This window comes from Nipponia nippon, unplaced genomic scaffold (assembly GCF_047370975.1).
Source record: "Nipponia nippon isolate SJK-2023a ecotype South Korea unplaced genomic scaffold, ASM4737097v1 scaffold_5, whole genome shotgun sequence".
In the NCBI taxonomy this organism is placed as follows: Eukaryota; Metazoa; Chordata; class Aves; order Pelecaniformes; family Threskiornithidae; genus Nipponia; species Nipponia nippon.
This window is the reverse complement of record NW_028262369.1, coordinates 2,294,569-2,307,690: the sequence shown is the minus strand read 5'-3', so window position 1 is coordinate 2,307,690 and position 13,122 is coordinate 2,294,569. Positions and strand designations below refer to the sequence as shown.

Here is a 13,122-nt window from a genome sequence, read left to right as displayed (position 1 = left end):
CAAATTTGGGATCCTAAGGGAAGCTTGCTCGCCCATCTGGCACATCCGATGTCAAGATAATCCTGACAAATACGCGGATCTTTGAGCACTGAGCTGATGGATCTGACTGAGATCAATTGAGCTGATCTCAATTGTTTTCATTTCCCAAAAAGTTTTCCTATAGCTTTTAATGGGAGCCAGTATCAATAAAGCACCAGGAGCAGGCATGGCCACAACTACTGCAAGGCATTTACAGGTGCCTTTGAGATCTAGTTGCCATGGCATTGGTAGGGGATTGCAGATTTTTGTTTCAGTGGAATGAATGCACACAGCAACACTTCGTCTCTTCTAACACGCTCTTCACATGCCCTCCCACCTTTTCTCTATCTCCTTCTTCTCCTTTGGCATGACCGTCGTTTCTCAGGCCAGCAATTTCCTCCGTCCTTTTCTCCTATGCTCCATTGTCCCCGCCCTCTCCCCTCTGCATTCCCTTCCTCCTCCTCTATTTTTTTTTCCACATTTCTCCATTATGGGATCTGTGTGTCTCAGCGCACCGATACGGTCATACTTGTACACCGGCCTAAATGCCAAAATAGAAGCAATCAACAATTAAGATGCCTGTGCTTACTTTTACATCTGATATTCAATATAATTCAGCAACACCGGACCAGGAGCGCTCTCCTGGTACCTATAAAAATGTTACCAAACAGTCATAATTCAAATGTACATTAGCTAGAAGATTAAAGACTGTAACCAACCGCTTTTCATATTAACCTTCTGTCTGGCTATTTCAGTAAGCAGATAGCGCAATGGGAACGTCTAGATTTAATATTTCAAATGGGATAGCTCAATGTAAAAAGACACGAAAAGCAGCAGAACCAAGGAGTATCTCAGACCGCAGCAGAACTCGGATCTCTCTATTACGCGCACATTCAGAATAAAGCATCTGCTTCGGGTATGGAGCTCTGATAAAAAAATATTAGGTTAATGAAGAGGGGATTTTATTTGGGGAGGGTGGGTTGCAAAGGGAAAATCACGATAAAATCTGTTTATTTGGCTTTGCCTTGCTTACTCATGATGGACTGCGTACCGATAGTAACATCATAATGATGAAAAGAAAAATGGTTTAAGCAATCCCAAACCAAGGATAATGACCGAGTGGCTTAGAACATCCTCTTCCACGTACCCACCACTTCAGGGTATTCCTTAGCTGAGATTTCACAGCACCAGCATAAAAGCAGCCTTAAAATACCTTAGAAGAAAGTAGCTGAAGAAGAAAGTACTTCAGGGATGTCCTCTGAGAAGCACAAGAAAGAATAAGCGTATTCTGTCTAGAGAAAAGGCAAATGCTAAAGGATATTGCCAAGTTATTCTGGCATTACACACGCTAGTTTTAAAAACGCCTTTTTTGAACTGTATTAGTCTGTGTTGTCCTTTAAAAGAGAGGCATTCATTTATAGTCCATAGAAAATTTCAGCCCCTAAATCTGAAAACCCCTGAAACTTTGATTTTTAGAGCAGCCAAAGTTCTAATAGCTTTCATGTCTAAACATCAGAAACAATTTCATCTTAAACACAAGGTAAAAATTAATGAAGTGTGCCGAATCTTTTTACAAAGTAGAAAACCAAGAAGAAATCTTTGAGGAGACATGGCACATACATCCCTGCTGCTGCACGGAAATGCAAGAAGATGGATTAATTCCACAAGCAGCACAAGAGAACAGAAACAGAATAAAAGAGGCGGCTGAAAATGAAAAAAGGCTAAGGAAACTGCAAAGACAAAAGACCCTTTATAAACTCCTCGGATCCAATAATAAGTAGCGCATGACAGTTTGTCAATAAGTGTGAGAAACTCACTCAAGGGAAGAGTCGTGTGAGGACTTCTGACATCTCCACAAATGAGAGTTGATACCAGACAAAGAATTTCATCTTTTCCATACATTTCAAAGGGCTTCCACATCAAACGGGCAGGTGGTAATTTCTTCATCAATTAACTGTTCAGTTCTGGCAATTCATTCGGGTCAGACTCAACACCGACCCTTTAAATTCCTTTTCACACAAAGTGAGATTTCTCGGTCCAGTGCCCGGCAGGAGACTCCTGCCGATCGCTCTCCGACCACCGCTCCGTATTATTACGGACACCGGGAGGCAAAAGGAACAGAAAGCTTAAGGCAACAACAGGAGCTACAGCGCGCTCCTCTCCATGCCACCGTACACCTACCACATGGAAGAACAAACCAAAAAAATCCAGGCAAACAACCAGCACTGCAGTCTGGAAAGGCTGGAGCGCTTCAACTGCTCAATGTCACTTAATTAAAATTGTGCGCTTGGGTACAATCTTTAAATCACTTTTCTAATTGGGAAATGCACTCTGGCCCAGGTCATTAGCTGTGCAACGTCAGCAGGGTACCAAAACAGCTTTCAGTCTAAGTGCACTAGAGATTAGTCTCGTTATTCAGCAATGGTCTCTCAATCAGAACAAAAATTCCTCCTAAAAACAAGCACCCAGTCAAGGAAAGGGATCCGGGAATCAGTCCTCAGTACTGAACAGCACACGGAGTGCTGGATTAATCTAATTACATTGCCGTTGCTTTTTTCTGGCAAGCTATTTAACAAAATACACAGCGATGATAAAAGAATCGACTCTCACTTCTACTACAGAAGATAATTAAGATTTGTTTGGTGGAACAAAAGACAAATCAGGGTTGAAAAAAATCAACATAATTTTCAGTGTTTTTTGACAGCTGGAGAGAGTGCGTATTAAAATGGATTAAATGTAATTATCCTCATTACTTTTTCGTCTGTTGATTCTGAAAATGACGAGATGATAAACTTTAGGACAACGTGCAGCATCATTTCAGAGCAAACGGCTTTCTTTCAAGCATGTAATAAATGACCCACAGTTTTGCTTCACCAACAAGTAGCCAAAGGCGATGAAGCACCACCTGAGAAGCAGATCAAGACTGACAGAAGAAGTGAGAGAAATACCCTGGTGTTCCAGGTTGGCAGGAGACTAATCTGAAATGGATTAAACACTGTACCATCTTTTTTAAAACAAAAAATAATTAAGTCCCCCCACTGGTTTGGAAAGAGGAGTGGACCAGCAAGTCTCTGGGTTTAGCTGGGACGCAGCTTCTTCATCCTCTTTCAGTTACCAAGTCCTGGAGCCTGATTTTGAGCATTGGCAGCTCATAATGACTTCAAATAATAGTTTGGACTCCAGCACTCCTGAAAATGTGGCTGTAAGAGAGACACACGCATAGCCTCCTCTTCTACCAAAGCAACAGCTTCTACAACAAAGCAGTCGTGGCTACTTGACTCGCTGTATTGCTGCCCACAAAGAGATGGTTAGAGTCTCATCCTTTCAATATTCTAAGTATTTTTAGGTGCTCCAATTTTCTGTTCTTGATCCCCACGCTCCTCTCTCCAGTTCTGAAGAGCAACCGTTAAATGTACCTTTTTTCCCCCTTTTTATTTTTCGTCTTCCCGAACACTCCCTAGTGAAAAGATTCAACAGACAGAATGAGATGATCTCAGGGTACCTTCAGGGTTAAGTTCCAGCTATAGAACTAGACTGGACAGGTAAACTTCACGCTGGTTTAAGCTAACACAACGTATTTAACAGATATAGGGTTCAGCCCGAGTAACTTGATCACCTGAGGTCATCGTTAGAGACACCCAAGCACAGGCCACCAGACGTGGCAAGAACGCAGTCCAAACGCAGAAGACCTGACGGCATTTTGCTTTTAGCATAAAATACATCTTAAAGACGTTTCCAGTTCTGATGCCTGCTAATGCATACTGCATGTAACATATAACAAGTGACAGAAGCGTGCAGAGAAAAACCACATCTTTTTGTCACAAGCTTTTATACTCTTTAATTCTGCACAATGCTGAAGCATTGTTACCTGCTTATCCTAATAAATGAAAAGCCAAACCATATGGGTACATTTCCAGACGTCTCACAGAAAGAAGGAGAAAAATAAAAAGTGTTCTCCATATTCTAAGCACAGGCACAGCCCTGAATGACAAAGGCTTTTTCTTCCTCTTATTATCTTTTAACAAAAATCCCCTGAAGAGCTGTACGCCAACTCATTACTAACTTCTGTGCATGAATTTATAAACAGTTTCAGGTAGCTCAGTTCAAAACATTTCTACTTTTGGTATTAAGTCTCAATGGCATTTGAACAGAAGGGAAAAACCCAGATTTTAGGCTTCATTTCAAGGTCATGATTTAATTGAGGACTTTTTTTTTTTTTTTTGCCAAAGATATGGGGAAGAACTAGAACATTATAAAACAAGACACATGAAAATATCAAGCTGACTACAGATTAGAAATACGTGAAATAACGTCTACAGAGACAGTGCTTATAAAAAGGGAGGTTAATGGGAAATTGGTTCACAACGATTAACAAATTGTTAAATGCCCATGTTATCTTTTAAAAGACGGGTTATTTTATCCCTTAAGCAAATAATGCAGCAAAATATTTGAGCCTTCTCAACAGAAAACAGCATGCCTTTTCCTATGTCCCAAAGGTGATGGAAATTCCCGTATTTTCTGCAGACTGCAGAAAGGCCTGAAGCCTGGTTATGAAGCCCCCTGTACATTGTACACGCAGGAACAGAGCGTAGGCGATCATCAAAGGAGAGGCTTCTCGGCACAATCAGTTCCACAGAATGACAAGGCTTTCTAAAAAGAGATCTCACAGATGCAAGAGAGGCAGATTATAGGAGAAGGGGGACTATAAAGTTACTGAGCCTTTTTTGCAGCCTAAGCACAGGCCACAAAATTTTACTAAACACAGGTATGAATACTTTAAAGGAAAAGACTAAAAAGTTTGGGGTCAAACTACTTTGTTTTCACATCAGTAGACACACACAGACACGGCAAAAGCAAAACATGCAGTCATAGCCAGATAGAAGGAACATGATGCACAGCTCTCCCATTTTTCTGCCAGGACGAAGAGTAAGTTGACAAAATAAAACGTGATCTGCATACAAAAGACAGGATGATCCAGAACGAGGAAGCACCGGTTAACTCAAGGTATAGCACACCCACCAGTATTAAGGTCCAAGGGGAGATCATTCACTGAAACATGTTTTCAATAAAGAACAGAAGATACACCGGGTCATGACTGCGAGAAGGATGAAAAGCCAAACAAGTAAAACATGAAGCTATAGAGAGCAGAATGAAAGATTGGCTGAAAGTGCTGCAGTCCAAGAAACACCCAAAAGAAATGTATGGAGCAAGGCGAGATACGGATGAAGATTATCCAGCAGGATACAAAATAGAGAATCGCACTGAACTGATACAATTCAGCAAGTCAACAGAAAACAGAATTTCTGGCAAACAAAACTGGTCTATGTGAGAGAGGATTCCAGCATATCTGATCTTTTCACTGATACTCTTTGCTGTTTTCATTGAAGAGGACTAGTACGAGGAAATTGAAGAGCCTTGTGCTGAGAAACCCTTATACATCAGTCGTTCGCAGATGATAAAAATAAGCACTTAAGCACATATGTTGCATGTAGCAAAGGAAGATTAGAAATGCTGAAAACATTCTTCGTGAACAAAAAACATCAACTGAAAACGAGTCAGGGGGAGTCAGAGACTGGAAAGGGGCATCGCTACACTGGTTTAACTTCACTAACTCAAAAAATAAAGCTGTATTATCATGCTTGTCCAAGAGCAGTCGCGCTTACTGGATTGTCAGTAAACTGCCAGTCACTCAGAGCTGGCTCTGCAACGAGTGATGCGCCGCTTCGACAAAAGGAGTATTAAAACATTTTCTGTTATAAAGCCAAGAGCTACAGGACATAGTGTTTTGCTGAGAATTCCTCAGCTGTCTTACCTCAAACATCTCTTGCTCTGCCCGTTGATGATCATCCAGGAGTTGCTCCATGTAGGTCAGATTACGGAATTTTTCTAGGTAACTGCTGTATTGTTTCTGCAGTTGCTCCTCCATCTTCTCATACTCATCCATAAAAGCAGGACTGGAGAGAACAAGCACAAACTACTCAGTGAAATATTGTACATGCAGATTTCTGAAATTTTTGGGTTTGCGGCTACCTTTCCGTGTCTACTAAACCAATCTAAAAGGACCTTTTGTTTTTAAGGTTCCACACTACTTCAGAGACTAAAAGCATAAGACAAAACCCCCCACTAACCTATCCTCCAAAAATTATAGAATCATTTAGGTTGGAAAAGACCCTTAAGATCATCGAGTCCAACCGTTAACCCAGCACTGCCAAGCCCACCACTAAACCCTGTCCCTCAGCACCACATCTCCCCGGCTTTTAAATCCCCCCAGGGATGGGGACTCAGCCCCTGCCCTGGGCAGCCTGGGCCAGGGCCTGACAGCCCTTTGGGGGAAGAAGTTTTTCCCAATATCCAACCCAAACCTGCCCTGGCGCAGCTTGAGGCCGTTCCCTCTCGTCCCATCGCTTGCTCCTGGGGAGAAGAGACCGACCCCCCCGGCTCCAGCCTCCTTTCAGGCAGTTGCAGAGAGTGATGAGGGCTCCCCTCAGCCTCCTCTTCTCCAGGCTGAGCCCCCCCAGCTCCCCCAGCCGCTCCTCCCCAGCCTTGGGCTCCAGCCCCTGCCCCAGCCTCGCTGCCCTGCTCTGGCCACGCTCCAGCCCCTCCATGGCCGCCTTGGGGTGAGGGGCCCAGCGCTGAGCACAGCATTCGAGGGGCGGCCTCACCAGTGCCCAGCGCAGGGGCACCATCACCTCCCTGCTCCTGCTGGCCACACCATTCCTGATACAAGCCAGGATGCCACTGGCCCTCTTGGCCACCTGGGCACACTGCTGGCTCATGTTCAGCGGCTGTTGACCACCACCCCCAGGTCCTTTCCCGCCGGGCAGCTCCCAGCCGCTCCTCCCCACGCCTGCAGCGGTGCCTGGGGTTGTATATATATCACAAAGGACAGGTTTTTGTGTACCCACTACCATTCCCTCCCTAACAGGCTGATAGGCAGCATTTTGGCCCCTCTGGCAGACAAATCTAAGTTAATTATCCTGCTGTTCCATGGCTCCAAAAAAACAGCTTGTAGCACGGCTGCTAAATCACCTACTTTGCTGGAGACTTATTTGTTACAAAACTGTGCCGTGTTGTTGCAAGCATAACTCGACTCGACACCAATAGGTGATGAAGTCCTTGTATTACAGAGCCAACTCTTGTGCCCCAAAGGACACGACTGCTGTTTGATGCTTCACATCTACCCAATACACTTCCTCCAGACTGTTACTGATCACACCATGTATATGAATCAATGCCATTCCTTCCACCAGTCATTTTTCCAATATTTCCTTTTTTTTTTTTTTTTACATGAGGTCAAAAATAGAGTAAATTGTATAAACCTGCAGTTTAATTAAGGGCAAGAAATCAACCCAAACTGTGAATCCGAACATTTTGATTTTACGGCAGGCTGTATCACTGCCTAGAGGAACCGATCCTAACAAGGGATGCATAATGAACTTTTTTTATTGGCGGCTGAAACGCTGGAAGCCTCTGGGAACAGAAGGAATGCTTGCAGCGCTTGCCATCTTCAGAACTACCTGACAGCATCTCTGTTTCATGACAAAGGAAAAGACATGCTACCGGACCATTTTGTACAGCGCAAGCAGCAATCAAGCAACCCCACCAAATAATATTCTGGCCACTTTTAACAGCCCTGAAATTCTGATTTCGAATACGTGGTAACAGAAAAATGAACAACTACAATCCAGACCAGGCATTTCTAGAGAAGAGAATCTCGCTCTTCCACAGGCCACCATCTCGGTCTCATTACAGACTTCACTCCTCGCTGCTCTAAGCATTGACGACGCGCAGTTCCATCATTTACGCTAACACTCATTTATGCAGTAGATAATCCGTTCATAATCTTTTACCGAACACTTTGTAGAGTCTGTAGCCTCTTCTGGCTTCTTTCCAGTTCCAATTTTCGTTTTTCAATCTTGGCTTCCAAATTGGCTTCATCCAAAGCCACATTATTCAACATGTCTTTAGTCTTTTGGACTTCTTCCTAAAAAAGAAGGATGCGTGGTTTGCACTGGAATAATTAGAACTATCTTTCAGATGCTGACCGTTCTTCTGTACAATCTCACATCTCAGGTTATCAAATAACTTTATAACAACGAGCTAGAATATAAACTGGCCGGGCGATGCAAAAGTCCTTTGTGGCCAGGAGAATGAACTAACTGGACATTTACAAATTTTAACTACCTGATTTTTTTTCCCAGGCATTCTTAAAGAAGAAAAAAACCCCACAACTTGCCCTGGGCTTTAACTTTATTTTTCCTTCTCACTGAAAAAGCAGTAAAAGATAGGAAGAAAAAAAGCTTCCTCAAAAAAATCTGACGGGATACATAAAGACATCTCTCGATGTGTAAGCACCTGCATAAACACAGGTGAGAAATGCATTTATTTCTTGGTACTATTTTAGAGAATTTTTAGGCTTCCATCAATTTTTTTTTTCTTCAAGATAAAGGTCACTTTTGTAAAGAACGTACTCTGAATATCTTCATCCTTTCCTAAGCCTTGCTTTATCCATCTTTTCAAAATCTGGGAAGCATCCTGAACATTACAACACGCACTACAGGAATCAAGAGAGGGCATGGGAATATTCCAGCTTATTAAAATGAGCTGAGTACATTCAGTGTGCTCGTGCTCAGGAAACCATGAGCAGCTTTGGAGTGAGCGAGAGAGGACTTCACGCTTGCTGAAATTCCAGCAGTAACTGGTAGGTCCTGCTGAGCTATACTTTCGTTATAGTTATGGTCATTTCGTTAACTGGTCCAGAACTAAACCAGCTGAGCTACGTGTTATTGATATTTCCCAAGAAGCCAATTGCTCTCCTACGCTGCTGTCAGTTTATTAGCACTACTGCCTAGAATAGCAATGCAAATTAACAACATTCATAATTCATATAGACTGCGGGTAGGAGCAGAACCATAAGGAAAGATCGCCCGGAGTATCTATTGATTATGCATTGGCTGTTTAAATCTCAAACTTCACTCCTTGTAATTATACAATTGGATTGGCTACAGTTTGCAGTTAAATAACTTATAGTAATCACTAGGATTTAATTAACTACCGTACTTGCACAGTGGCTGTGAGTGCAGCTAATGGTTCAGAAATAGAGGAACCCAAGCACTGGAGCAAGGACAGTGTTGCCAAGACAGCGACAGACAAACGGCCCTCTGAAATGAGAGCCACAACGATGCGCTGGCATGGCACTAATCAGCACAGTGCCAGTTCTTCTCGCCCCTTGGCCAGTTCAACCATCCTGCTTCCAGAGCCCAACTTCGCAGCTCCTGAGGTACCAGCATATTTTGAGTTACCAAGTACACCCCTTGCAGTCCTGACTCTGCAAAGTTTACGCAGCTTAGACAACGTAGGTGGGATCACAGAATCATAGAAAGGCTTGGGTTGGAAAGGGCCTTAAAGATCATCTAGTTCCAACCCCCCCCTGCCACGGGCAGGGCCAGCTCTCACTAGACAAGGTTGCTCCAAGCCCCATCCAACCTGGCCTTGAACATTTCCAGGGAGGGGGCATCCACAACTTCTCTGGGCAACCTGTGCCAGTGCCTCACCACCCTCATGGTAAAGAACTTCTTCCTTTTATCTAATCTAAATCTACCCTCTTTCAGTTTATAGCCATTACCCCTTGTCCTGTCGCTATGCTCCCTTGTAAAAAGTCCCTCTCCAGCTTTCCTGTAGGCCCCTTTAGGTACTGGAAGGCCGCAACGAGGTCTCCCCGGAGCCTTCTCTTCTCCAGGCTCAACAACCCCAACTCCTTCAGCCTGTCCTCAAAGGAGAGGTGCTCCAGCCCACTGATCATCTCTGTGGCCCTCCTCTGGACTCGCTCCAGCAGGACCATGTAGATTTCTGTGCTGATTTAAGCAATTTTTATCCCTCTGTAGAGCTTCGGGGCTACTACTGAGCTCCTAACAGTGGCAGGGAATATGACTAAAATGTGTTTTCTCCCAAGGGAGGCCAAGTGCAGTTCTTTGATGCATCAACTGGAGGAATGTTTCTGCCTATTGAACCAACACGGTTACACAGTGCAACAGTCTGACAGCAGCGGGTCTTAACATGTTCTCCTAGGTGCTGCTTAACATCATTTACCTTTTCTGCTGCAGGCTGTGATTTCTGACTGCCAGCTCACAACCATCACTGGGCCGACACCTCACTCACTCCGCCAGGAAGGCTATCCGTTTCAATTAACACGCTTGTTCGCCTTGAACACAACAGATTTCCCAAATAAACCCTAAGGATCATCAGTGACTGCATTCATTACGATGACACAGGGAGTCATCACAGGCTGATCTCTGCCTTGATGAACTTCTGTTCGCACATCTGATGTTACCTAAAGACCAAAGTCTGCATTAGCCATTAACTGAAGTTCAACAGTAGCTATTAACTAACCAGATGCAGCACTACTTGGTCCAGTCAGCTGAAGGTGATGCATGCTTTGGCACTCTTAACCCTAGGCTGTTCATGAAAAGAGCTATGTTCTTCTTGCAGGAGAGGAATGATAATTTTGCAATTAAATAAATATCATTTTGCTTACCAGAACACAGTCAATGGCAACTTTCATCATCTTCTCAGCCTCATTTATCTCCAAAGGTCTGGCAATAGATTCTGTTCTTGCTTCCTATGAAATAAAAATACACCAATATATTTAAACACTGCACAAAGGAACTAATATATGCAGAACTGAGGGTGGTCAAGCAACAACGATGTGATCATCTGCATAATAAATGGAGTAGGATTTAGTATTTATTCACCGAGGTTCAGATGATTTAAAGAACAGGAGATGATGAAAAAGTCAGCTAAGTGAGGCTGAGATTAACACAGAGCAATTAAGGTATCTTTTCAAAACAAGATAAGTGCTACTGTCTGAACTGCAAGTATTCTTGAATGCGGGTTTTTGGAAACTGCACTGGTTATTACATGCGGAGCAAGGTATGCAACACAGCACAGAAGATTTCATCATCTTTACAACACGACCCATGCAAACAATAGTGCCGGTAGATGAGCACAGTGCCACACAAATTTTGCAGCAACAAGCACCATGAACCCATCTAACTCCACCAGGCAGCTGGGACTCAGCAGGTGCCTCCTACGCCCATATGAAAATCAGATGTCTGGGCTTCTCCAATCCTGATAACCAAGTGGTTCAGACTCCTCAAAAAACCCCCAGCGATCCTTGTTTAGATTCCAAAGGATGAAAAAACCTCTTCCGCTCTCAGCTGTTTTGGGGACAGATGGGCTTAGGGGCATTCAGCGTGCATTTGTTTGTATGATGTCTTACAACACTGACCTGGTCGTTATATGAAAACTCTGGATTACTTGTTTGCTGCTGGGAGGAGAGGAGGGAGATTTTTCCAGCTGAATGTCCTTAAAAAATCATCTTATGTTGGCAAACCATTTGGTAACAGGTGGATAAAGATGGAAATAGCATCTCTCTAGAGAACATCTGACTAAGAATCTAAAAATGCTTTATACACATCGCAACAGGCTGTACCCAGCCTACTACAAGATAAATGCTGGAAGCAGATACAATTCCTTTGTCAAGTTCCCATGCCAGACACTCCAGGTTGTGTAGGCAAGGACCAGCGGAGGCAGCCTCGCTCCCTCCCCAGCAACTCAAGTTCAAGGAGCTGCATGGAGAACCCAATCAGGGAGCTCATCCAGCCAAAAAATCAGCTTTTTGTGCTGAGCTTATTCCTCTGCTGGATCAGCTCCCCGAACGAGCCTGCCACATGCTGCACGAAGGCTTTTTTTCTGGCACAAGAAAAGAAGTAGAAAAAATATTATGTTGGGGATAGTGACAGGAGCTGTCTGTTAGTGGCAGTGACAGCTTACGCTGCCTTAAGCGCCTGCGAACATTCCCCTGTCCACACAGAAACACAAGCTCCAAGCAGCAGCAAGTTAATTTGGATGAAAATAAGATACAAAGAGTCTGCGCACTACATATTCCTGAATAACTCCACAGGTAGACACTTTTGGAGGAAGACTGGACGAGCAGAATGTAGCTCAGCAGTATTCTGAGAACATTATGCATTTAACAAGCTCACCAAAATGCCTGTTTATTTGTGAAGACCTTGCCTGAACTGAAACGGCAGCCGGGATCAGGCTGGTGAAGACGCTGCCCTGCCAACTGTACTCGGTTCTTCCGATGGCAACAGCGAGATCTCTGCTACAGAGAGAACATATTTCAAACAAAATACTTTATCACTCAGCAGGGGGAAGGAAATTATTTTCCTCCCCATTTTCAAAGGAGATAAAAGAAACAGCAAGGACCTTAGTTTTTAATTATAAGCAACTCCCTTACCAATTTCCTTTCAGCAGCCTGGGAAAACACCCACAGAACAAGCGCAAGTCACCGCAGCGTGTGTTGGGTCAGGGTAACTGATGGGTTTTAGATCTACTTCTGAGGATCTACCCTTTTCAGCTGGAATAACTTATACAAGTCTAATGCCTTTTCTTCTTCTACCTTCCCTCTACTACCCATGGAAATTTCACGTACAGACCACAGGCTTCGTGCAGACATCCACATAATTTTCTAGAACAAGGTTCAGTCCTTCAGTCACACCTGCTTGGAAAAATGTGTAGGCCTGGGGAGAGTAGTGTAAAAGCAGAAATTTGTATTTTCAGACTGGTGAATCAGGGCTAAACTGGAAAAGGAGGAGGTCAGGACAATTAACCGCCTCGCACCCCAACAGACCGAGAGGAGATTCCAAGTGGACCATGACAGCTTCCGTTACAGTGGACCATTATATTAATATATAACGGAAATATATTTGAAAAATAAATATATGTTGAGGGTACCAAAGCTGTTGACAAATTTTGAATGGATGTTTGTAACAGCTTCCCCAGGTATCCGTCACTGGGCCATTTCTTGTTATCCTATGACAATTTGCAAAGAGAAGACTTATTTTCAATATCTCTTGTCAGGAAAGACCCTGCAACTGGCCATACAGAAGAGGATTAAAAGGAAGGCAGATCACATTAGAAAAATAAATACCCCATGAAGATTATGAAGACATTAGGAAAAACATTTACTTTAAAATACCAGAGTTGGTCAATTTAAACATTGTTAAGCCATCAGCAAATTAAAGAAAATGAATTTAACAA

General features: G+C 43.4%; 1 protein-coding gene across 5 annotated transcripts in view; it reads right to left on the bottom strand.

Moving 5' to 3' along the window:
- IFT38 (intraflagellar transport 38) overlaps window positions 1-13,122 on the bottom strand; it is a 78,471-nt gene that overhangs the window by 45,207 nt on the left and 20,142 nt on the right. For all 5 annotated transcript variants that reach the window (XM_087732318.1, XM_087732317.1, XM_009477298.2 and 2 more), the window contains exons 6-8: window positions 10,553-10,636; window positions 7,869-8,002; window positions 5,831-5,972 (exon numbers count right to left, since the gene is read on the bottom strand). In XM_087732318.1, the coding sequence (XP_087588444.1) occupies window positions 5,831-5,972; window positions 7,869-8,002; window positions 10,553-10,636 (360 nt within the window). The remainder of the gene's footprint in view (window positions 1-5,830; window positions 5,973-7,868; window positions 8,003-10,552; window positions 10,637-13,122) is intronic.